At 40.2% G+C, this 25898-nt stretch overlaps 1 protein-coding gene across 8 annotated transcripts in view; it reads left to right on the forward strand.

Moving 5' to 3' along the window:
• Nucleotides 1-25898, forward strand: part of ADD1 (adducin 1) — a 113304-nt gene that overhangs the window by 74995 nt on the left and 12411 nt on the right. For 3 of the 8 annotated variants that reach the window (XM_019552668.1, XM_019552672.1, XM_019552666.1), the window contains exons 7-13: nt 1072-1215; nt 2395-2493; nt 2825-3001; nt 11502-11753; nt 14946-15047; nt 18352-18441; nt 19269-19361. In XM_019552668.1, the coding sequence (XP_019408213.1) occupies nt 1072-1215; nt 2395-2493; nt 2825-3001; nt 11502-11753; nt 14946-15047; nt 18352-18441; nt 19269-19361 (957 nt within the window). Of the gene's footprint in view, nt 1-1071; nt 1216-2394; nt 2494-2824; nt 3002-11501; nt 11847-14945; nt 15048-18351; nt 18442-19268; nt 19362-25898 lie in introns of all 8 variants that reach the window. The other 5 variants (XM_019552673.1, XM_019552667.1, XM_019552670.1 and 2 more) reach the window with 2 other exon arrangements.

Raw genomic sequence — 25898 nt, forward strand, 5'->3', positions numbered from 1 at the left:
TGAAAACATCTGTGGTGTTTATGAAAATTATATTTATGATTGATATTTTAATCTACATTTGCTGTAAAAATTTCAAATGTATATGGTTCTAATAAGGATGATAGCATTTTCAGTCAATGCCTCTTACAAACTCCTAGAATGAATGCACCACTTGTCTATCAAGGCGACTTGATATTTCGTGTATTTCCTGAACAGATGTGTTGCATAATTAAATACTTATTGTCTTGTACTTACCTGTGGTTCTGGTGACAAATCTGACACTGATTTCACAGGACAGGTAGCAGGATTAATCTCAAATACTGGATGCACATATAAATCCATAAGTTCCTGCTTACATTTTGTTTTCTATGAACAACTGATTATAAATCACAATCAAGCTCATTTCCCTAGAATCTTTTACAGGTGTCATACTGATGACCATGGATCCTGATAGTCTCTGATTTAAAAAAAAAAATAAAAAAAATCCACATTTATCAGTTAAAAAAAAATTAACCAAAATCCACATTTTTCTGTGATCAAAATAAAAAAGGTGGATTTTGGCTTAATTTTTTAAATCTAAAATTGGGGGGTTTTTTTATCAAAGAATACGAAGGAACCCTACTGATGACAGAGTTTCCTAGCTAGTTGTAATTGCTTAACTGCAGTTCTCATTCTGATATTTTTGTTTCAAAATCAACTCAGAATATCAATACAAACATTTAAGGTGCATAAAAGACCAAAGCTTTGAACAAATTTCTAACCATGGCTCAAATTTTAAATTTTAATAATATTTGTTGTTTTTAACTGCAGTGTTGTGTAATTATCTGAGTCCAACCTTGTCACTCATAATCTTGCATTTTAAAACATGCACTCAGAATAGGGAGAGAATATGAATTAAGAAGAGCTTTGTGTTTTAAGTCCTTTGCAATTTGTATTTACTTCCATTCTCTTTTAAATTAATTATATTTAATCTTAGTATGTTATATGCAGTTTTGTTTGTTAGCAAAAAAAAATCAGCCTTTGTGACATACTAATGCATTTTTTGTTGTTTTGATTTATTATTCCCTTCTTTAAAATCCATCATCATCACAGGTTTCTGCAATGAAGTGTGGCCTGTTGCCTATCTCACCTGAAGCACTCTCCCTAGGAGAAGTGGCTTACCATGACTACCATGGTATTCTAGTGGATGATGAAGAAAAAGTGTTAATCCAGAAAAATTTAGGACCTAAGAGCAAGGTCAGTTATCATTTGTAAAATTTAAAGTGCAAGCGTCAATGCCTACACAGTCAGATGGGTCGCAAATTGGCTGGGGGTCTGCACCCAAAGATGGGTCTTTTTTTGACCTGGAGGGACATGGGCAATGGGGTCCCCGAGGGCTCAGTCCTCAGGCCTACACTCTTTAACATCTTCATCAACGACTTGGACGAAAAGCACCTTGTTCAAATTCACGGATGACACTAAGATGTGGGGAGAGGTCGGCACAATGGAAGGGAGGGACAGGCTACAACTAAATCTGGACAGGTTACAGGGGTGGGTGGATGAAAATAGGATGGGATTCAATACTTACAAGTGCAAGGTACTGCACCTAGGGAGAGAGAACCAGCAGCATACCTATAGGCTGGGGAACTCCCTTGTCAGCACAGAGGCAGAAAAGGATCTTGGAGTCATTAGTGATTCCAGGCTGAACATGGGCCACCAATATGAGGACATGGTCAGTAAGGCTAACTGAACCTTGTCATGCATCCACAAATGCATCACGAGCAGGTCCAAGGAGGTGATCCTCTCCCTCTATTTGACAGTGGTCAGGCTGCAGTTGGAGTACTGCGTCCAGTTCTGGGTGCCACACTTCAGAAGGGATGCAGACAGTGTTGAGAGGCATAGGCAGGGGGCAGCAGGGCAGGCTCTGTGAGGAGATGCTATGGGTTCTGAACCTGTTTAGACTCCACAAGAGAAGGCTGAGAGGGGATCTGGTGGCCGTCTGTAAACTTATCAGGGGGGACTAGCAAGGAATGGGAGAGTCCCTTTCCCCAGAGCACTACCAGGAGTAACTAGGAATAACAGCCACAAGTTGACTGAGAGTAGGTTCAGGCTAGACATCAGGAAGCACAACTTCACAGTCAGGGTGGCTAGGATCTGGAACCAACTTCCAAGGGAAGTGGTGCTCACTCCTACCCTGGGGGTCTTTAAGAGGAGGCTAGATGATCACCTAGCCAGGGTCATTTGACTCCAACATCTTTTCCTGCCCATGGCACGGGGTCGGACTTGATGATCTGCTCAGGTCTCTTCCGACCCTACCAACTATGAAACTATAAGTGGTTGTTTTTTGATTGGGAGTACAGAGAAGAGATTGGATGTTTTAAGTTTTTACAAATGGGCTCCTCTCAGTATATTATTTGTAATCTGTGCCTGTTTTAGGTTCTTATTCTCAGAAACCATGGTCTGGTATCAGTTGGAGAGACTATTGAAGAGGCTTTCTACTATATTCATAACCTAGTAGTTGCCTGTGAGATTCAAGTAAGAATCTTAGTATTTTAAAAAATTAATCTATGTATATTGTATACAAAATGATCTAAAATGTTAGTTTACAGTATCATTGAACTAGTAAGCTAGAACTGTTTAACTTTTATATACATTTATTTCAAGTCAAGTCAATTTTCCATTAAAAACTAGAACATTTTAAAGTTTCATATTTAAAATGTTTTCATTATTGTAACTTATACTGATTTGTTTACTTCTTAAAGTAAGATTAGAATTTGAAAAATGAAATATAGGACTTTATGCTCTTTCAACAGTTATCCCGTTGGTCATGTTAAAGAAACTGAAATGTGCCTTTATTGTTCTTAAGGTACGTACCCTGGCCAGTGCAGGGGGGCCTGATAACTTAGTGCTATTAGACCCTGGGAAGTACAAAGCCAAGTCTCGTTCTCCTGAGTCTCCAGCAGCTGAGGGTACTGTATCCCATCCAAAATGGCAGATTGGAGAGCAGGAATTTGAAGCCCTTATGCGAATGCTTGATAATCTGGTAGGTGAGACATTGTATATTTAGTATGTTTTTATATGATGATAAATTTTAAATTTTCTTTTAAGACATTGTGGTGAAGAAATTAATTCTAAGGGTCTTTGTTGCTTTAATTTGCTTGTTTGGATCTGGTAACGGATTAGATTTTTTTATTGTTGTTCAGTGATTTTTTTCTGTAGATCCTACTGTAGGTGCAAATGGATTTTTCTTAACTACCAGTGTCACATTGGTCTATGATGGCATAGACCAGGGTTTAGCAACCTTTTACCAATGGTGGACCCTAAGTGGGGAGCACTACATGCGACCCAGATGCTAGCAAGTTCCCACTGCTGCTGCCTCTTACCATTTCCCCACCTCAGTCACTCTTCTTTGAATGCCTCTACAGACAAATACAGCTTGTCGGCTGTAGATTGCCAGCTGCTGGCAGTAGACAGTGAAGCCTTCCTCAGTTCCCCCTTAATGCCCATGGCTGAAACACAGAACCTTGTCCATCTTCTGATGGATTCATTTTCCTAAATGGTAGATGCAATAAGTGCCTATATATGTGACATATTATCATGAACATAACGTTTGCCAGATGTCTTCTGTGATCTTTATAATTCTGGATGAAGTCCTCTTACTCACCATCCCAGATTTCTTTACAAACAAATGGATCATAGCCCAGCCACAAATACTATGAAGAGCCCACACAGTGATCAGTCCAAATTAATGTGACAAAAGGAATGGTCTCTTCAATAATAACATTGAACATGTTAATATTGGGACCTCACTGGCTTTTCACTGTCCGTGGGTCAGCATTGAGCTAGTAGGTTTCCACAGTAAACCTGGTTGCCAATCCCAAGTGATCACTGGAGTAATCCATTCTGGGTTTGCATTTTGTCAACAGGGCACCCCCATTGTACATACACTTGTTCACCATGGATGACCTGGCTAAATGCCAGACCCTTTTTTATATAGGAAGTATAAGCCTGCGCTTCCAGCTTGGATGGCTTCCTCTTTGAGTTCACTTGGAGACATCTGTTCTTTCTAAGCAATCCATCTTGCTCAAAGATGTTCAAAGATTAGATAGAACAAGGCAGTGATCATTCTGTTATCCCCTTACTGCTGATTAAGCTTTGACAGTCAGACTATTATAGGTGTTCAAGCATTTTTCAGTCTGTTTCTGTTTGTTTAAACTTAACGGGCTTGTCATAATAACTAAGTCAGATGTAAAGTTCAGAAAAGTTGAAACTCTCTGCTCCCACTGTCCTAAGAAGGTTTCTGCTCATCAGTCACAGATGGTTCTATACTGATACGTGCCCTAAGAAAGAAGGTTTGTTCACTGTGTGGTTCTTTAAGATGTTTTGCTGTGGGATTGCATCCTTTCTACCTGCTGTACAGCATTTTTACCAATATGGGTCTTGAGTTCCAGGGAAAATGAAATAAGGTGACAGCCACCCTGTATTTATGTGCCTCCCCTCCCCACCCTCACGTAAGAGCATGAGATGGCATAGGATACAGGTATGGTCCTGGTGATCATTGCTACTAAAGAAAAATCAGAGCTCTCCTATGTGGAATTCACAGTCTGATACCACTTCTGACCACATCCCAAAGAGCCCCAGCTTCTGGAGAAGGCACATAACCACACCTTCCTTAGTATAATGACTGTTATTGCATTAGCAGGAGTGATGCCAGTGGATCAGCACTGGTGAGGCCACACTTGGAGTCCACTTGTTTCCAGTTTTGGGCCCCCCACTCCAGAAAGGATGTGGCAGAAAAGATGTGGATATGGATGTGGCATGGGTAGTCTTGCGGGGGGCAGTGAAAATGATGAGGGGGTTGAGGTACGTGACTTTGAAGGAGAGGCTGGTGGAACTGGGCTTACTGAGTCTGAAGAAGAGAAGACAGATTTGATAGCAGCCTTTAGCTGTCTGAAGGGTGGTTCAAAAGAGGATGGAGCTAGACTGTTTTCAGTGGTGGCAGATGACAAAACAAGGAACAATTGTCTCAAGTTGCAGCAAGGGAAGTTTTAGGAAAAACTTTCTCATTAGGAGAGTAGTGAAGCACTGGAATGGGTTACCTAGAGAGGTGGTGGAATCTCCATCATTGGAGGTTTTTAAGGCCTGGCTTAACAACACGCTAACTGGAATGATCTGATTGAGGATGGTCCTGCTTTGAGCAGGGGGTTGGACTAGATGACCTCCTGAGGGCCCTTCCAACCTTAATTTTCTATGATTCAAAAATGTTGTGCATGTAATTTTGTTTTTTGATCTTAAGTATTTGAAAGCTTACATGAATGGTGGAATAGTCAGCTGCAGCCTGCTCCAAACCCCACTTAAGACTGGACTTTAGATTAATACTTTGATGTACATATTTACAGGATCTGGCTTTCATATATCATAGACCAGTGGTGCTTAACCTTTTTCTCTGGCGGGCAAGATGGGCAGTGTCCCATCCACCTGTGGGCTGGATCCTGCCAGTGGTCCAAATCTGGCTGCAGGGAGGGTACAGTGGGCACCATCTGACCATGTGGAGGGAGGTGGGGGCAGCTCAGCCACAACCTGGCCTTGCAGAGGGGAAAGGGGCATAGTCAGGGCAGGGGTTTCTCTAAACTGGCCCCATGGGGGGAAGGAGGCACAGCCTGGCCTCCATCCAGATGTGGCTGGGACAGACAGTGTGGGACTTGGGGTTTGGCAGCCACTCACCAGCTGCCAGATTTCCTGCCCCGTGGAGAGTCCCACGGGCCAGATGTGATGACTCTATGGGCCACATTTGGAGATTGAGCACACCAGCATAGACCTGATTCCTTTTGTTTGTTGTGGCTATAGTGCAGCCTCCCCATTTAACACTATATGGCCCTATATTCCCCTCTCCCCCTAACCTGGAATTATAATGGTAACGTTGTTACTTGGCAAATATTGTTAATTAAGGGATGTGTAAAATGCCTAGATTCACTTGTCAGCTTCATGAAAACCAAGATCCTTTACTAATCCATCCCAAAGCAACCAGCTGCTCTTCCGCATACTATAATTAGGGGACAATTCTTGGAGAATGTTGAGCATTTCCCCTACCTAGGTGTAGTCGCCTTTCCCAAAAAGTAAACATAGACAATGATATTCAACACCAGATAAAATCTGCAAGTACGGATTTTGGGACATCTAAAGGTCATATCTTCAATGATCGTAATATCAGGACCCTAAGCAAAGTCCTTATCTACCAGGCTGCTGTCATCCCTACCCTGTTGTATGGGTGCAAAACTTGGATGACATATTGGAAACCCCTGAAAGCTTTGCAATGCTATGACTAGCATTGTCTTCAGAAAAACCCTCCTTATCAATCTGAATGATAGAAGAATGAATGCCAGCTTTTCTGGCTCCAGCAAACACCATCGGCATTGAAACCACATTTACAGGAAACCAACTTTATTCGACAGAGCACGTCATAAGGATGCCTGACGACTAGCTTCCAAAACAGGGCCTATACTCCCAACTCACTGCTCTAAAAGTGGCGAAAAAAGAGATTTGAGGACACAATGAAGGCCAATGTGAAGAAATTCAGTATTAACGTCGGTACCTGGGAGACTTGAGCTCTGAATCGTCCCCTGTAGCACTGTGATGTACAACAAAGCATTGATTATTTCAAGTAAACTTGTCTCACTGTGGATACAGATAGGTGAGACAGACAAAGAAAAAGAGCTGAGGTCCAGCATCACCAGAATCTGCTGCTTCCTCCTGAAACTTTGTCACATCTACAGTTGCATATGCAGACTGGTCACCTCTACAGACTCACTGCTGGTTTCCCTATTTACTAGAAGACTGTCATTCTCATATCGAGGGACTGCTGCTGATGCCAGTTGCGGCAATGACATCATGTAATCCTTTAATAAGCTTATGTCACCCTGGAGTTAAATTGTGGTCTCTGAATGTTGCCTCCACTGGTAGAGTATTTGTCTGAGAATCAGAATGGCATAGCCTAAAGCATGTGTTATGAGGAGAGTTCCTGGTTTTCTCTGTTAAAAAATCCAAAATTCTCTTTTAATATTTCAAAATTCTCTGATTAAAACCCCCAAAATCCACGTTTTCCATGTTAAAATGAAACTTCTCTCTATATAGATATTTCTATATAGATATATATATAGATATTGGTTGAGCACAATGTTTTATTGATATATTTACAATTTTATAGCAGTTTGGGAGCCTACTAGCACCTCAATCATTATAATAAAATACATTCTAAATACCTCTATATTTTGATGTTTGATTTTGTTTTTTTTATCATGGAAAATCAGAGCTCCCTTTACCCCCTTCGCTCAGCAGGACACAGGTCCAGCTTTGGCTGCCCTTCCTCCCTCCCTCCCCCACACTGCTTTGTGGTGCTGAGCAGCCTTAATATGCTAATGCCCTGCCCTTGCCCATATGGTTGCCCCTCACTCCCAAACCATAGCTTGGTGCCCCCTCATTCCCACCCCACGGCCCCTTGCCTTGCAGAGGGGAGCAGGGGGAGCAGCTGCCCCCAGACCCCAGCTAAAAAAAAGGACATCTTTTAAAAAAGCAAAGATAATGCCTCCCAGAGCAGATGTTCATTTCTTCTGTCAGGTGCACTCTTTAAACCTGCAAGCAAAATTCACACACTGGTAGCAAAACACCTGCAATCTGCCTTGGCTGAAAAACAAACCATTTGGTAGCTTGTGACTTGTCCCAGGTGCTGTTTCTGCTATTAAATCTGTGCTGAGAAGTGGGGGGAGGACCCCTCTGGGAATTCTGGGCAGCAAAGCCTGACTGAAAGCGTTTCTGCTGGGCCTGGGCTATAGTCAGATCCCTGAGCGGCTCCGACACTGCCTTCAGCAGAAACTTGGGGGTGCTCCTGTGTTCAGAAGTGCCCTGGCCTGTCCCAGGTGGTCCCACAGTGTCTTAGAACCAGAATCACAGACAACGAGGCCTGGAAGGGACCTCAGGAGGTCACCTAGTCCCAACCCCCTGATCAAAACAGGACCATCCCCAACTAGATCATCCCAGCCAATGCTGCTGGATTGCCTCAGTTAGTTGGACAAAGATTTCAATTGGTGCCAATGACTCCCCTTAGAACAATACCCCTATTCCTAGGTCAGTTTGCCCTCCCCATACTGGTGACTGGGGGAGCACGCCTGACACACTGGAGGTGTTGAGAGAGACAACTCCTCACCCTGGAGTGCCGAGAACAGAGCAGGGAGGAATTCCCACTCCCACCCCTGCTACACAAGAGATCCGGTACCTTGCAAGCGGTGACTTGGGTTTGCTTTGAGTGCCCAGAAGCCTCACGCATCCTGCACCTTGTCTGCAGGGGAGGACCTCGATAGGCAGCCTTGGGAATCTGAGTGCCCTGCGCTTCACAGGGCTGGGCAGGAGGGAAGCCTCCCAAGGTGGTGGTGGTGGCAGCAGCAGCCCCTCAGGGCGCCAATTGCCTCGTTACCTTGCCACCTGCCGAGGTGGCTCCCATGACCCACCAGGAGCTGGGGCAAGCTTGTGAGGTGGTCGGGTTGGAGCTGCTGCCACCCGCAGTGGAAACTGTGACCAGCCCGGTTCTGGGCTGTACAGCTGCGTGGCTCTGAGTCTGGCATGGAGCAGCCTGGCAGAGCCGGAGTTGCCCTCTGAGAGCAGGCAGCTCCACCGCTCTGCCTATGCCCCCTCCTGCCCTTCCCGTTTCCGCATGGTTCCCCGCCAGTCCTGCTCCTTTCCCTCCTCTCTGTTCCATGGGAGCCCCTCACTCCTTCGCCCCCCTCTTCTGGGTCTTGCTTCAGCTTCCCCACCCCTGTCTGTTCCTTCCACGATTTCCTGCTTCAGTGGGGAAAATCCAGTTTTTTCTCCTCTGAAGGGAAAAAACCATGGTTTTCCGCAGGAAATGGAAAACCCAGTTCCCTAGTTGTGAATTTGGATGATAGCTGTCAGTTATATGTGCTATAGTTCTGTTTACATTTTTACCTGTTCTGTTTCCAAATGGAAGGTAGAATAATTTTGAGGAAGTCTATATGTTCACTGTTTTTTGGAATAAATTTCCTTCAGTTAATAAACTAATATTTCCAGTATCTAAAGCTCTATATGCCACCTCTGGTCCATTTGTTTAATCTTTTATGCAGCACGCCTACAAAATGGGTATAGAGACCCAACGGATCTTTTGTTTTGTTTTGCATCACAATTAAATTGGGCTTTGGCTTTAAAAGCAAGTACTTTCAAGAAGATAACAAGGATAATGTACTGATAAAATCCTGACAACTAGTCATCTTAATACTGCAAACTATGGCGATCTCCCCATATTACACATGGACGTAGGGCATCCCAGACATGTAATCACTTCTGTAGTTTAGCATATATAATTGCCCATATTACTTTTCCTGATCTGTTATCTACCATCAATCAGGATGCACCTTGATTTCCAGAATTTGGGACATCGACCAGGGTACTGTAACACTGCAGTAACATGTCACACATGAACCTACTGGAAAGGAAACACTGATCACGCAATTCTACGCAAGTTCTTTCTGCAGCTGGTTATATGTATAAAGAAGTTAGTACAATAGGAAATGGACTTAATTACATGTTTGGCTTTGTATTGAACTGAAAAAACTTTGTACATAGAAAAGTTTGAGTAACTTGCAGACAGTGTATTAAATTTCCTTTTGATGTGTAAGTTGCTGTTTTACCAAGGAGAAGACACAGAACTAAAAAGCATAAGGATAGTTGGCAGGAGAAGAGTTAAAGAAACAATAGAGAGAACAGGATAGGAAAACAATATTAAATCAGAGAAAATAACAGGAAACCAAGCAGAAGAGGCCAAGTCGGGGGGGAGGGGGCGAGTGTGGGGAGGAGGTTAGAAACAGTAGGAATACTCCTAACATTTGTGCCTGCTTCATGTTTCTTTAGCAAGTTTTGGTAAATACTTAAGTCAGCTCTCAGTTTGTACCTGCAATTTTTTCACTTCAGTATTACAAAAAACTTAATGTCTAGAGGGTGAGAGGTTTTCCCCTGTATATCTTATCTGTCTTCATTTGCCTTGTGTCCTAGGACTCGGATGTTGTCTGCCCTATACTTTTATTTTAAAATCCTTCAGAGAACAATAGGGCTTGTAGTGTTGTAGCTGTGATAGTCCGAGATGATTTTGTCTTATAAGGGTTCCTGATAAGACCTCTTCGCTCGTAGTTCACGCCCCCACCTCCTTTCCGCTAAACAGACTGTAATTTGCTTTTTTCTCTCAGACCTGAAGGGGAGGGCACTTGGTGCCTGAAGCTTGTCCAGCAGCTCTCCCAACTATACAGTCAGTCCAGTAAAAGATATCCCAAAAATCTTTGCCCTCTGGAAATGGTCACATTCCATCCATGCAATAAAACAGAGAGGACAAAAGGATAAGGGAAATGGTAGACTATTTGGGAATTATTAGAAAAATTGGGGATTCTTGCCTCTGAGATTTGACCTTTGAAAGTTCATTTGTGAAACAAGAGAACGCCAAGTGTGTGAGAGAGAGAGAACTCTGGGAAAGAAGGCCTCGTATGGAAAATAATGAAAACCAGACGCCAGAACTGATGAGTTAGCACTAAAATATCACACTGCACAGATCATGATGTGGGTGTTTGTCATTAGCAGTTAATGTTGCTATGGACACTACCACCAAGAGGCATTCAGCGTGATGGATTTAAACTGAAGTTTAGTAGGAAAATAGAGTCTAAAAAGATGTACCATATGCAGTGTGTTTCACTGCACCCATCATAGCAGCCAACTACAATAAATTTAGTTTTCTGCTAAGAATGTGTCTTGTCTTGCGGCAACAAGTGAATCAGTGGAAAGCGCAATGACAAAACTCTGCACTTGATTAACAGAATAACTCGTATTTGAATAGATTCTTTCAACCTGAAGGGATCCCACACTTTTATGCATCACTCCTCCACTATCAAAATGTATCTGTCTCTGGGTTTGACAATGAGTCTGTCAGTCAATACTGCATAAGTTTGGTTTTTTTGTTTTTTTTTTTCAAAGGGGCATTGGAAAATCACTTCTCCAAGTGAAGCTGTAGTAGAGACTCTTAATAAGTAAATTGTAATAATCCCAATTAGAGTATTTCAGACACGGGATTAACACCCTGCTATTGTGAAAAAAGCAGTGGACTCTTCAAGCCAAATCCCTGAGATGTGCTGTGAAATGGTAGTATCTGATCCAAATATCTTCTGGGTGACCACAAAGGCTTCTATTTAATCTGGTGCTAGGAGATGCTCTGTCCTGTTCAGGATTATTGCTTGATTTAGGGCAAATTCTGCAATTTGACATATGTTCAGAATAGTTATTAATGTCAGCACCCAGTCCCACCTTTATTTATTGGAGTAGACAGGACATTTATTTGACTACTGATACAGTGGAGCATCTGAGGAGCAAAGGTAGAATTTGTCCTTCTTTTATTTGCACTATTTCTACAATTGATGGTAATTATTAAAGAAAGTTTAGTGATCATATGACAAAATTTGAGATGATATGGATTGATTCTTGTGTTCTGTTTTTTTTAGGGTTACAGAACTGGTTACCCCTATCGATGCCCTGCTCTGAGAGAAAAATCTAAAAAATACAGCGATGTTGAGATTCCTGCAAGTGTCACAGGTTACTCCTTTGCTAGTGATGGTGAATCAGGCACTTGCTCCCCTCTTAGACACAGTTTTCAGAAACAGCAGCGAGAGAAGACAAGGTGGCTGAACTCTGGCCGGGGGGATGATGCTTCTGAAGAAGGGCAGAATGGCAGCAGTCCCAAGTCGAAGACTAAGGTGTGGACGAACATTACACACGATCACGTGAAACCCTTGCTGCAGTCTCTCTCGTCCGGTGTCTGCGTGCCAAGCTGTATTACCAACTGCTTGGTCTGTGCCTACCTTACTGTTCATAGTTAGATGATGTAGAGCAACTTGGGGTGGCTGGCACTTGGAGGCTTTGGGAAGAATAGGAATAACTCTTTCCTAAATCCTTTTTTTTTTCTTATTTAGCTAATACTAACTTTATCTCACTAACTACCTATTTTTTATCTGGCTTTTTTAAAGGTAATTATTAAAAATAATACAAATCAGTATTTCTTTATTTTTGAAATTGCTTAAGACTTGGAGTATCACCTTTCTCAGTTTTGTTTAATTTTAACTTAACAGGAGAACTGATCAATGCATTTTGGTTAAATGCATTCAGATGCTTAACAGGCATTTTTGTTGGAGGATTATTAATATTGTATTCATGAACATGCATTTAATCAAAACAAAAGATAACTAATATTTGTTTAATTTATCAAGGAGCAAAGCCATCTTAAAAGAACCAAATTCTGCCTTCTAATACATACACTGAACCCGATGTGGAAGTCAGTGAGGTTACATGCATTTATCTGGGGATAGAATTTGGCTCAGAGTATTTTAATATTTTCTCTTAAGCAGTTTTTCTTACCTTAATAAATAGGTTGCCTCAACTTTTTTTCCATCTTGTTTGCTATGCTTCTGTCTCTCCCAAAGCCTCTAAGTGTTCACAACCAGCTGCCTTCTGCATGTACTGTTGCATGTAAGTAGATGGCCATAAATGAAAAGTTTCCTCCAGTACCAGCTGGGTGCGGCATGACTAAAGTGCAGCTCAGGCCATCAGCAGGCACTAATCGATAGATTCTGCAACTGGTGCTTTTTTTGTTTATCAATGCTGCTTACAGTTACAGTTTGCACTGAAATATATGCTAATTAAAAAGCAAAAGTTCTCAAATGCTTTCAAATGGACATCAGTAGCTGTTAGTGTATATATGTGTTTCTTATATTTTCTCTAACATATAACAGAGCTTCCATTGAAAATGCAGATAGGAATTTGTGCTTGGGCAGGTTTTTGTAATGTTTGATGTAGCACAGCTGAAATACAGACTCTAGACCTGATGTAGTAGGTCTTAGAGTTGTAGTACAGGTGAGTCTCAGAAAGATAATCTTGTTACTATAGCTAATGAGTGAAAGGTTTTTTTTTTCTGTACTTCTCCTTTCTCCCATTCTCCCTTACAAAACTCTTTTCCCCTTCTGAATATGGAGTCAACATTCCTACATTTTTACGGATATTTTCTTGCAGAACTATTAACTGGGGGTTGGTATATGTGATCTTTTAAAAGTGTCTATATAGTGCATCTTCTAGAAAGTCCTGAAGAAACTGCAGAAGAGGTTCTCTGTGTACATTTATGGTGGTTTTCTGGGTTTTTTTGTTGCTAAAGGAAATAGCAAATCAATCCATGTTTGGTGTCATCATCTCTCAATATTAAACTCAATGTATAATATAGCCCGGGGGCGGATCTTTTTCAACTACACACACATTTTGAGTGAAACTCTTGATTTTTAACTTTAACATACCTGCAATATGATTAAATTAATTAACAACTGAAATAGCTGCAGAAGTTTGAAGCCAAACCCCACTCAGAAATTAATCTAATTTTAATGTTGTTCTGGAGCAGTATAAAATTTGTGTAGTATCTCTGGTTTGCTTATTTATTTTTTTAATGCTTGTTTTAATTTAAACATAAGAATTTGTTACACACAGGTTGTATTTCTATTTTATTGTTTTGACTAAAAGTTATCTTTAATAAAAAGCTGGAATAATTTTTATCTGAGAAGATAATCATCAGTGAGTATTCCACAGCTCCATGTTCATTCCATTTTTTACTTTACAGTTGCAAAACATTTTAAAATTCTGTTGCTTTATAAAGTTTTACGATTTCTGGCTATCTTTGTCTTTTGAAGTTACTCAGAAAAGTGCACAGCATTTGCTCTCTAAAATAGGTCTGTTTTAATGTTCAGTGCATTTTCTATGCAACCATAATTGGAAATTATTAATATTGTGCATTTGAGGAACAGAGAGAGAGAGAAAAAAAATGGCTGATCCTTTCAACATACTAGATGCACTGATCATGTAAAACAACCTACTATGAAGAACTCATGAAGCGCTTAAAGTTTGTGTTTGGGATATTTTTGTAACCTTTTGAGCTGTAAGTTATATAAAATATTCGACATCACCAAACTGTGCCTCTAGGCTGCTGTGTTGTACAGCTGTTTATCTGTGCAGAACTAATTTTGAAAACAGTACGTTCTTACGCAGTAGTTTGTTTTAATGCAAAACTTTGGTGATGCCCACTCTTGCTTCACAGTACAGAATCATTCACTAAACCTGGTTAGCGACATCACATTGCTTTTCATACTCCTGTCATCTTATGCTTTGAGTTTGCTTTAATGTTTGTTGAGTATCAGAGGATTGAATCAATGATCGCTCTCTTATGCTAGAATTCTGAGTGACCTTTATGAAAACCACAATAGGTGGATTTTAAAACACTTCTATTTAGCTTTCATATGCACTATATTTGCATAGATTTTTTTTTCTGTATGTAAAGGGACCCTGTCAACTCACTTCTAAAAAAATAAGACATTAAAAAAAAATCTAATAACACAAGTGTTGAAAGAGAGCATACCTCAATTTCTTTAACTTCCTTAATTGGAAATGGGTTTTCCCATTGCATTGATAAGTGTCTTTTCACAAGCAAAGACTTTGTAGGAAGAATAGTGAATTTGAGTAAGCACACAAGTGCTGTCAAGTACACAGGAGAAGGAACTGCTGATTAATGCTTCCAGTACAATAATATCTGGGTGTAACATGGATACCAAAGTTTGTGGACAGAAGTGACTTCCAAGTTGACAGTGTCTCTAAGCATTTAGTTTTGTTCTTTTCCCAATTTTGTGGTCCCTAGTTTGAGTAATTTTAATATATCTCATTTTAATGTGTGCAAAGATGCAGTTTAATTTCTGAGCAAATCAGGTTAGGTGCTTTTGTAAATATATAAAATATAATCATTGGTTCAGTTCTCTATCTGTTATGTATAATGCATGACCAGTTGTGATGTAAATTTGCTACTTGGAATGTCCCTAACCATTATAGCAATTCTGACTGTTGAACTATTCTTGACATTACAGTGGACTAAAGAGGATGGACATAGAACTGCCACCTCTGCTGTCCCTAACCTGTTTGTTCCATTGAACACTAACCCAAAAGAAGTCCAAGAAATGAGGAACAAGGTTTGTAATAGCAATTATATAATTTAATTTGCAATCACTGTTGATTATAAATTGCATACTTTTAAGGAGCTGATATATTTAGCTTTTAATAGGGTCTTGTGGCAATCAGAAGAATGGCATCTGCATTATCCTTATCTTTCAAACTAGAGGCAAAAATCAAGAACATTTAGCGATGAACTAAGTTCTGAAAAAGATAGATAGACTTTTGTTACCTATCTTATCAAGACTTCTTTTGTCTCCTCTTTCACTCCATCAGGACAATTTTTTTTTTTAATATTTAATCAGATTCAAATATGCCAATTTTTAAAAACCGAGCCAAACCCAGTTATATTAACCTCAGACCTGCTCTTCAGCTACAGCATGGGTGGCAAAATTATCTGGCCGTGCATGCCCTATCTGGTCTGATCTGTTAAAGGTGCTGCATGCACCCTGAACCAGCTAGGAGTGCTACTACCAATACATGCTCCAGCTCGAGCCTCATGCTGTGCATGGGGTGCGGTGGTTGGCCAGTGTTTATACCCAAGTAATAAATTTCTAGGTGATTTTTGTGGAGAAGGGAGGGGCAGAGGTGGGGGGAGGAGGCAGTTTCTGAAAATGAAGTAGCTGCACACATAATGTTTATTATTCTGCTGCTTATGGTGTGGCCATGATATGGTATGATCACTCCTGTGGTAGGAATTAAACAAAAACTTCTTCTAGACATTGTACCATCATGGAATAGTGCGGGGGTAGCCAGCCTGTGACATGTGCCACGAGTGCCTCTATGCATGGCATCCTGCAGATCAGAGAATGTCTTGCTGTTAATTGATGCCAGTAGTAGAAAGGGTAGAGAATTCTTGTGGGTCATATCTCTTATTGGACCAACTGCACGGTTGGGATGGATGTAGGCAAACTTTCAGGTATCATAAGTACCTTACTCAGAGTTCCCCACGAATTCTTGCCTCTTGTATATTTCCTGGACTATCACAACAACAGCATCACCCCAGCACTATGACTGACATGAAAACCGTTTAGTGCTAACTGTCTGGTTTAAGGTCGGAGACTGAGCAGGCCCATTCATCGTCATAATGATGTGGAATAATTTATCATTTAACACAGGAAGTGAAATACAACATAAACAATCCAAAAGCATAGATGCTAAAACTGAAATCTGTACTTGTGGAAGGTTCAAGTGGTCAGAAGTTAAAGTTTGCTTCTTTGTACTACTCAGGCTGATGGTACAGTGTTTTTTGTGTAGACATGCCTGTCTTTAAAATGCCTAACAATGGTAATTTAACTTGGGTTGAGTCCTTCCTGAGTGGAAAAATATTTCCATAATTACAAAGCCACAGAGTAAATAAAGACTGCTGTTTAACAAATAACCATGTACTTGTAGTGTATAAGAATCAAACACTACAATATGAAAATTTTTTAAAACAAATTGAAATAAAAAGAAAACTGTTTTCATGAAGTTTCCTTATTCCAGCTAAGAGAAATTTAAAGAGTAAACCAAGATTATAAATAGGATAGAGCAGGGGAGGGCAATTATTTGGGTCTGCAGACCACATAGGGAGTTTTGGTGAGCAGTTGTGGGCTGGGTCGTCACCCCTTCACTCCATACAACAGCTCACCAAAACTCCCTAAGCAGCCCCATCCCGTCCACCTGGCTGCATGCCCTGCCCACGCAGGATCCAGCCAGTCCCCAAGGAGACCTCTGAATCACAGGGTGGTGACAATGTGGGGCTGGGGCCTGGGGCAGAGCCTCAATCTGCTCCCTGCATGTCCCTGCCTGCAGAACCAGCACCCATCACAGGGGCATACAGGTGGCAGATCATGGCTCTGCTCCATGCTTGGCTGGGATGGGGCCACAGATGGGTGGATGGGTGGGGAGCAGCATCTGGGAGATGGGTGGGGCTGGGGCTGGGATCACGGGACCCTGGCCCCACACTGTCACTGTCCTGCGATCCCATTCATGGTATAGAGGAAGCAAGTTTTTACATTTTTCAGTGTTTAATCTCAAGTATTGATAGTAACTTAGGTAAAGTTGTTTTTTATTTCAATATATATCTAAGTCAAATGTCCCTTTAACATATGACTAAAAGGATGGCCGTCTCTAAATGCATCCTCCTCTGCAGCTTTACGAATGAAATAATTTAGTGAGTCAGTTGTTATAACTTCATTGTGCTCACAAGACATGCAAGTTCAGGAATTATTTTGTTTCCATCCTCACATTCTGTCAGAAAGGAACTTGGAAGCAGTAAAGAAATAACAGAGAAAGCCGGTGGATATACAAGTAGACACTGTGCTGTTTGGTGATTTTTACTTTTATAAATATCCTTTTGTACATATACAAATGTTAGGTTATACACTTTCAAAGAGGCGACAGTCTATGTGCCCTCGTGAAAATATAGGCCTCATTGGCAAGTTTGCAGTGGGAAGGTAAGGCGCCATGTTTGAACAGTATTTTTTGAAAACTTTTGTTGGTTTGGATTTCTGTTCTGTGGGGAGTGGCTATGGCATATGGCTAGGGGCAACAAGACTGAACATGGTCATGGTTAAATAAGGTTCAGTATGGTAAAAGAATGACCTGGAGTGAAATGCTGAATGAAAATGCTTTTTCCCCACAAACTGGCTTTCTCTCCTACCTGATTTTCTACTTTTTATCCCATGCTAGAAATAAATGGTGAAGGAGAGCTTGTGCTGTGGTACTTAAATACTAAGCTGATGGGCATATAAAAAACTCACCTAGATCTGTAGGAATCCAGGAGTAGTTCTTCACCTGGTGTTTATTGTCACAGCTTCATTGACATCTGCAGAGCTGTGGTTTAGATTCATAGACTGTAAGGGGCTGGAAGGGACCTTGCAAGATCATCGGGTCTAGCCCCCCTGCACTAGGCAGGAAAGACAGCTAGGGTCAGGTGACCCCATCAAAGTGACTGTCCAGTCTCAAAGATTTCCAGGGTAGGTGATTGGCTGATTGCACCACCTCTGGAAGGAGCCCCTGGTGATGTACTCTAAATCAGCAGTTTCCAAACTCTGACAAATTGTGCACCACCAATTTTTACAACAAGAAGATCTTAAGTACCACCAGCAAATTTTTCAGTTAAACCTTAAGTACCACCAGCAATTTTTTGTCATATAAAGTAATTATAATAAGTCTGTTCATGCGTACCACTGGTGGTACCCATACCATAGATTGGGAACCGCTGCTCTAGATGAAGTTCTGTCCCTGAAGCCTACTGACCCACTGTTTTCTCCAGCTGAATTGACACTATGAATTTCTCTCTACGGTTTGCATGTATTTATTCTGCTGTTTTCTTCACAGATCCGGGAGCAAAACCTACAAGATATTAAAACTGCTGGCCCTCAGTCACAGGTTCTTTCTGGGGTAGTTGTGGACAGGAGTCTTGTGCAGGTGAGAGCACAGAGTGCCTACAACATAATTAAAGTTAATGTGCAATATCATCTATTTTCACCTAATATGTCACTATAAAATATTCTTTAATTGGCAGAGAGTAACTATTTATAAGGTAAGTGTTAGAGGTAATGCCATTGTCGTTGCGAGAGTGCTCAGGGTCAGAAACGTAGAGGCTTAATTGTGTAGCTCAAGCATGTCTGAGATGCTGTTGGATTCATTGCTGAATGTAATGCATGAAATTTGAAAAAGGCTTTATGTGGGTGAGAATCCTAATGTGCTCAGAACTAGTCGGGCTTTGTGACAACTTGGGCTTTTTCATGTATATGTACCTTAAAATTTAAGAGATGAGAAATAGCAGGTTCACCTTTCGTAATAATGGTTATCAAATGTAAGCTTATACTTCACAACCAACTATTTGAATAACAATTAGGGATAAAAGGAAATTATTCTTGGTGTGCATCAACAGTAAAACTGTTCCGGTATAAGTAGTATATTGAGATACATTGAATAAAGATGTTATCTTTCCATTATTGTTTAAAGTCGCATAGTTATGCAATCCAGAACACAGCCCAGTGACTTAAGTTATTTGCTTTAATTGGTACTAGTTAAGTATTTTCTGATGTACTTTATGAAGTATGACTAGTCGAATCACAATCATAGCGTTATTCAGTCTGGGTGTGATGTTGTGTGCATGTCAGTTCATTGTCATTGCTGTTTTACCAGTTATTGTTTTCTGCATGTTTTTAGCTAGCATCATAATGCTCTTGGTTGATGTTTTAAAGTCCGGGCTCGGTTTGCTCTGTTTACTCAATTTACTGTTGCAGGATGCTCCCCTCTCAGACTGTACGGAAACTATTGAAGGGCTCGATCTCACAGAGCAGGCCTTTAGTCCCGCTAAATCTCTCTCTGTTAGAAAGGTACTTACTGCCCTGTCATACTGCTCTAAATACTGTTGTTCACCCTTCACTTTTACCTCTTTCTTACCCTGATTTGTTCCCTTTTTTAGGTAATGATTTGGCAATTAAAAAAGTGACTAGATGGATCTACAAATTATGTATGTGTGATTATATAAGCCATTAAATTACCCTTTTAAAGTGCCTTTTGTATTTTTTATTAGTTTCTTTTCTATATCTTCAAGCTGGTGGATAACATGAAATAGCGTTTGAAGATACGCTGCTGATCAAGAATTCTGCATGTGGTGTTTTGTGTGTGCATGATGTCTGTGTTTGATAATCCTAATTTGAGATCCATTTTGAGCTTGCCCAGTCTCCGCCTGAGTACATCAGTGTAATTCCAAAGATATCCACAGGTTCAAGGTTTTTCAAGTTGACAAAAAAAACCCCAACTCTTCTTCTCCCCCCCCCCCGATTTAATGGTCCTACATTGTGAGGTGCTATGTGCTTCAGTCAGTCTTCCTGTAGGGGAAGCTGAGATACAGGAGATGCTCAACAGTGCAAATAACGGGGCCTCAATTATGCTAATTTTCAGTTACTGAATAAATAGACAATATCTGTGGCTTGCTATAAAATGCAGTTGAGGTACAAGATAAGTGTAAACTGTGTTCTTTATTCACTTGGAAGGCTGAGTAAAATTGGAGCAGTTCCCATAGTGGAATTTTTTCAGTCTATCCTTTGCTGTCCTTCCTTATCATATGTTGACAGGGTCCATAGCATCTGTTTACCATAGAATTTCAGCGGGTAAACGTGTTCTCGTCTCTCTTTTCAGCCCCTACCCTATCAAATTTCCAAATCCATTGTAAGCCAAATAGAATGTACCTTTTTCCATCAGAATATGGATTCTCTTACGGATTGACAATAATTTGAAATATATTATTGTTGCTAAACTTGTGATTTTTTTTTTTTTTAAACATTCCATCTGTGATCAGCCAGCCTGCGTTGTAGATACAGCATGTACTGTAATGCTGTGCCTTTGGTAAACACGTTTTTAGGCCCAGGCTCATACTGTTGCCAGAAGATACCCATACTCCATGGGGCAATAGCTTACTTTATCGCATCTAAGGCTAGAAAACAAAAACCCAAAGCAGACACTTCCGAGCAGTCTGTCCTTCACTTTGCCAACTTCTCTGCTTAATCAATTAAGCAGAAAACAAAAGAAGAAATATCTGTTTGTTGTCACAGCATGCAGTACTGTTTTTCTTAGCAAAATACAAGACTTTTTTCCAACTCTTGTTAATAATGTCATTACAAGATTATTTGCATACAAGTATTAAGATAAAGGCCTGAAAAATGGGACAGTAACAATAGTATGATCTTACCAGTGTGTAATATCAGAAGTAAAAGCCCAAATGATATACTCTTTTCTCTGTTTGGTGTCATGAAAATACTATAAGAGCAAAATGTTGTAGAATACGATATTTTACCACACAGAGCAGAATAAGTAGCTACCTTATTTCATTATCTTTATATAAAACAAGGATTCAGAATTTAGGATCTGAATACTTTGTGAAGAATTACTATAAGTAAGAAGAGGGCTTTGACATTGAAGAGATTTGCTTGGTAAGATTATGCCAAAAATATGCGCATTCTTTAATTCCTTTTATCTAAGATTTTCAGAAGCAAATAAATAGCTATAGAAAATATAATTCACAACCTGTTTTCATAAGTTAAATTCTGTCTTCAGCTGTCAAGTATTTTTAGGGTTTTGCAGTCAAACACTTCAAGTTCTAGTATAAATTGCTGTCTGTCATGTCTCAGTAGAGCTTTAAAAACATTTACTAAATGTTTAGATATACATGAATATTAGGAGAGAGAACTCCCATATTGCATGTCATGTTTGAGTCCTGTCTGCTCATGGTTACATTGATAAACACACCATTGTCTTGTCATGTGCTTTGACAATATTCAGAGAAATTCTGGTCATATCACAATACATGCTTCTTGGCTATGGACAGACATTACACACAAACCGGTTTAAGTGATCAGAAACTGGTCTAAACCTGTACCAGAACATAAGTTCAGTGCACATAAACCAGTCTGAGAATGGCAAACCAGTCTGGGAAACGGGTTTGAGATAAACCTGGTTGAATATAGGATCAGACTTAACTGATTTGGCTCAAACCAGTTTTTGCAATGTCTGTCCGAGACCCCTTGCTAGTTTAAATTAAATCAGACTCCCCCAGCATCCCAGCATGCTGGGTGGAGCTCTCTTCTCCACAGCAGGGCCGACCCCTCCTCTTTGTTCCCTGGTTGCAGCTTCCACAGAGACTTCTAGGCACAGCAGTGTCTGCCTGCTCTCCCTTACCGCCCTTCCCCACTCTCTGCTAAGCAAGCATCCCCCGTCCCTCACAGACACTACTCAGCATTAGCTAGCAGACCACATGCTGCCTACCTCTGAGCTGTGGCAGATGGGACAAAGGCAGAATCAACAGACAGCTGGTCATGTCCCTCTGTTGTTTCCTTAATGGGCTGATAAACACTTGAGTTAGGGGTGATAAACATTCCCTGCAGGGTGGTCAGGAGGGGGAGGACCCCACCCTAATCAGAGCATCCTGCCGGGGCCAGGCCACACCCCCTCTTAGCACAGCTCTGTGGAAAGGAAGGGAGAGCTGGTCTAGTGCCCCCTAGCTTCTAGTCTGAGCCACTGCAGGCATGTGCCTGCATGTCTGGGATGTCTGTCTGGTTACAAAACTGATTTAACTTAGCCAACTTAGACTAACCTGAAAAGATTGATTCAGTTCAGGCTCAGGCTTTTTGAATGGCTTTTCCCTAGCCTTTATGCATCACATAATTACAATCTTGTTACATACTTTATTATCTAATTGTGTTTCTGCTGCAGTCCTGGCCAGCCAGAGTATTATGACTGTATTGTCACTGCTATTCTGTAGTACAATAAAATTTGCAAGAGCTAGGTTACTTCCTGGTGAAGTAGAGCTATTCATATCTTTTCCTAAAAATCATTATATAGCTTTGCTTCTGCCGAATAGGTTCTTTGTACTGCTCCAGAGGTGGCTGTATTTTAGTAGTGATCTCTGACCTTAAAGACGTCTTAAGGATTTGTCCTTTTAAGATAAAGGGTTTGATATAAATATAGGATGCTAATATCAGTTAACTTCAATAAGATAGTTATCATCCTTCATATGCTATTTGGTAAAGAAAAGAAAGTACATATTAGATGCTAATACTATCCATGTTTACCCCAAAAGTGAGATGAGTTTCCTGTCCATTAAAGGAGGATCATTTCATTTTTATTCCCTATTGGTATTTATGAAAGCAAAATATGATAGTTTGCAAAATGGGTAAACTTTTCCAGAATTTCTACAGAGAGAAGATCCGGTATCATATATAACACCAGTGCATATCATTATCTAGAGTCAGACAATGATTCTTTTTTTGATCACCCTCCTAAGAATAAATTACCCCTTCGAACTTTTCAGGGTTTAAAAGAAGTTGTATTAACAGACATTATTTTACCCATCACTTTTCTTTATACAAGTGTTGGAGAAATCACTCTCACTATACAAATATACATGCACAGGCTTCAGGTCCTAACAGCTGTTGTATAAAATAACATCATTATAACACTGGCTTCTTCTGTATCTTCATACATTGAGCTCTTCTCCTTAAGAGCCACTCTCATTACAGATGAAGGCACAACAAATTTACAGGCTTCTGCTGCACAATCTTATATTATGTTAAAGTGACATTTTTCTGTGTTAAGGAAAATAAAACTAAGACTTCTTTCATAGGGAATCAAATATGCAGTTAATAGAAGATCCTCATCTTTCTAAGTCACGAGGAACTTAATGTACTATGAGTTAATGTGTCTAGAATGAAGCAGTTAATAGTGTGTCCGCAGTAACTGCAAGTCATTTGAAGTTGTGGTATAGCTACTATTATGAAATTGGAAAGTCTGCTTCTACGCTGTATTCAAGATTAAGCTTCAAGCTTTCAGGTTTTGCTGAGCCCAGGAAGGTGTGTGTTTTGTTTGTTTGTTTGTTTTATAAATTCCTGACCTAGCCTTAACCTTTGCTTTTGATATTCCAAGTCTTCCACCAGTCGAGTTGTTTATTATCAATACCTTCTACCTGGCTTTCATTATGGTAGTAATAATTCAGATCTCATATGCCTTCTGAACATACTTTGCTGAATTTCTTTTTTTTGGAGAAAGAAAGCCCAATACCTTTTGATTAAAAAGAGGTGTTTTTTTTCTGTTTCCTAGTGCACTTCTAGTTGGGCCAACCAGATTTTTCATGCAGTGGAAGATCCTGGAGCTGTGGGTCTTCATGATTTTGTTTCTCTATCTTGAGTTCAAGTTCCTTTATGCTTTATGGTAAAGAACCAGCTCTTTAACATGGGGATATTCTGTTAGACCCGACAGTACCAAAGGCAAATCCAAACCATCTTGTAAGGTAAACTGGAAGAGAAATTCCATATGAATCTCCTAATGGCAAGAGATGCCTCTGTGATGATCCCAATCTGTCTCTGCCTCGAAGAACAAGGATATTTTGAAGTCCATATGGCATCAGTAAGACATATAAGCTACAAGATGAAAAAAGACCTGTCAGACTCCTCTAGTCTATCATAAATTTTGTCCCTCTCTTCCCCAGTACGTGCTAGTTCCCTAGTATGTATTTTTTAACAATGTTTTTAGTGCTAAAATTTTGAGACCCAAGGCTTCCTCAGCTGTCATTGAGAGAGTGCTCTGTGCCCTAATCCAGTGATTGTTTCTTGGTCAGCCTAGTCATCTAATTTTATCCCATCACTGTTTGTTATGTTTCCCCTTTTCTGACTTAAAGAAAGGAAAGGATTTTTTTTAATTGTACATCCGTTAGACAATTCACATTCCAAGACGCTCTATATTATGATTTGCACTGGTCAGTTTTGAACTGCCACTAGATTTTCCTTTTTTAGGTACTGCTGAAAAAGTATATCGGGTAAAGTTTCAGGAGAGTACAAGTATCCCCTTCCTCTTCTGTGTTTTAATCTCTTTTTTATGTAGTACACAACAAGTGCATTTTATGCTTAATCTCTGTCTGTTATTGCCTGAGGTCTCTTTCAGCAGTATTGCTCCCTGGGGACAGATATTCAGCTAGACAGTAAATTGTCCTAACTGTTGAAATCAAGGTGTTTCCTGTCCATGTGAATATCTGTGTGAGAGATTATTTTCCCACAGAAACATGAACTTGCATTTTTCTGTGTTCAGTTACTCTCTTGATTTCCTGCCCATATTTCTAGACCATTTGTGTAATTTCCCTTTCCTCAATGTTGTGCTTCCTAGATGAGTGTCATGAACTTGATGTGCCTTCTTACTGTCCTCTTCCCAGAAACAAATAAAGATGGTCTTTTAAGTAAAACAAAGCATAATCATAGCCCATTAGTCACCCCACTCCAGGCTGGATGCCATGCTGTTTGTCACTACTGTTTGCCTACAGTTTTTCAGTTAGTTGTCAGTTCACATGATAGGAATTTTTCAAGTAAGATTTGAAGAGTCTCAAATGCATCATTGAAAACAACATGCTTTGTATTGAGTTCATTCTTTTTGTCTGGTTATTCCGTAATCCTGTAAAATTATGCCTTTCTGGCATGATTGCTGCTTTACAAGCCCATGCTGCTTATTGCTAATGGTTTGGTTATTTTCTACATGTTTACATGCACTGTGGCTGCACCTACATGAGAGTCTGACTGCACATTTGTTACTGCGCAGCCATTTAGTACTTGTATAAGCAAGTACTAAATGACTCGGAGTAACTAGAGTTACCGTACAGTAGTGTCACCGAACAGCTTTTGAGTGACGCTGACTGTGTACTAACTCGTTACTGCTACACAGTAGTGCTGCGTTATGCTTCCTGCCATGTGACACTACTGCACAGTTAGCAATAGCAACTTGTGTAGATGCAGTCAGTGTGATTTTTTTTTTTTAATTTTGTTACTGTTTGAACCCAAAGTAGTTGTGAGCTTTATTTGTTTTCTTCCATTTTATCAAGAAAAACTATCACTCTTGACAGGTCACAGCTTTAAACTTGTTTACAGATAAATTATGACACTGGCAAAACTCTACTATAATTGGTGGGTCTTTTGTAGTTTAATGTGGGTATACTGGTGTAAGCATAATGTCAGACTAAAACAGGTGGTTCTCTGGTACTTAAAAAGGGTAGCTCATGGAAATCTGCAAAGACATGGAATGGTAGGTGTTACTTCCACAGCTGACACAAGGGTTATTCTTATTTTATTGAAAATAACTGCTTAGTTTCTTTAAATAATTCGTCATCTTTTCTTTGCTACTGGTTGTAATTTCCTACTGTGGTCAGTTTCTAGAAAATCAGTTTGGAAGTTGTAATCAGAAGCTCTCAAATTCAGATAGGGACCAAATGAAATGTCCATGCAAATAGTCCCTAGTTTTATATTAAAAAGAAATTCTCAGTGATATGAGAAGTGTTGCTAAACAGAAAGCTAAAGAGTCTGCCTTTCATGATCCAATGAACTCTTAAAGGATGA

Source organism: Crocodylus porosus, unplaced genomic scaffold, assembly GCF_001723895.1.
Source record: "Crocodylus porosus isolate Cpor-Errol unplaced genomic scaffold, CroPor_comp1, whole genome shotgun sequence".
Taxonomy (NCBI): Eukaryota; Metazoa; Chordata; order Crocodylia; family Crocodylidae; genus Crocodylus; species Crocodylus porosus.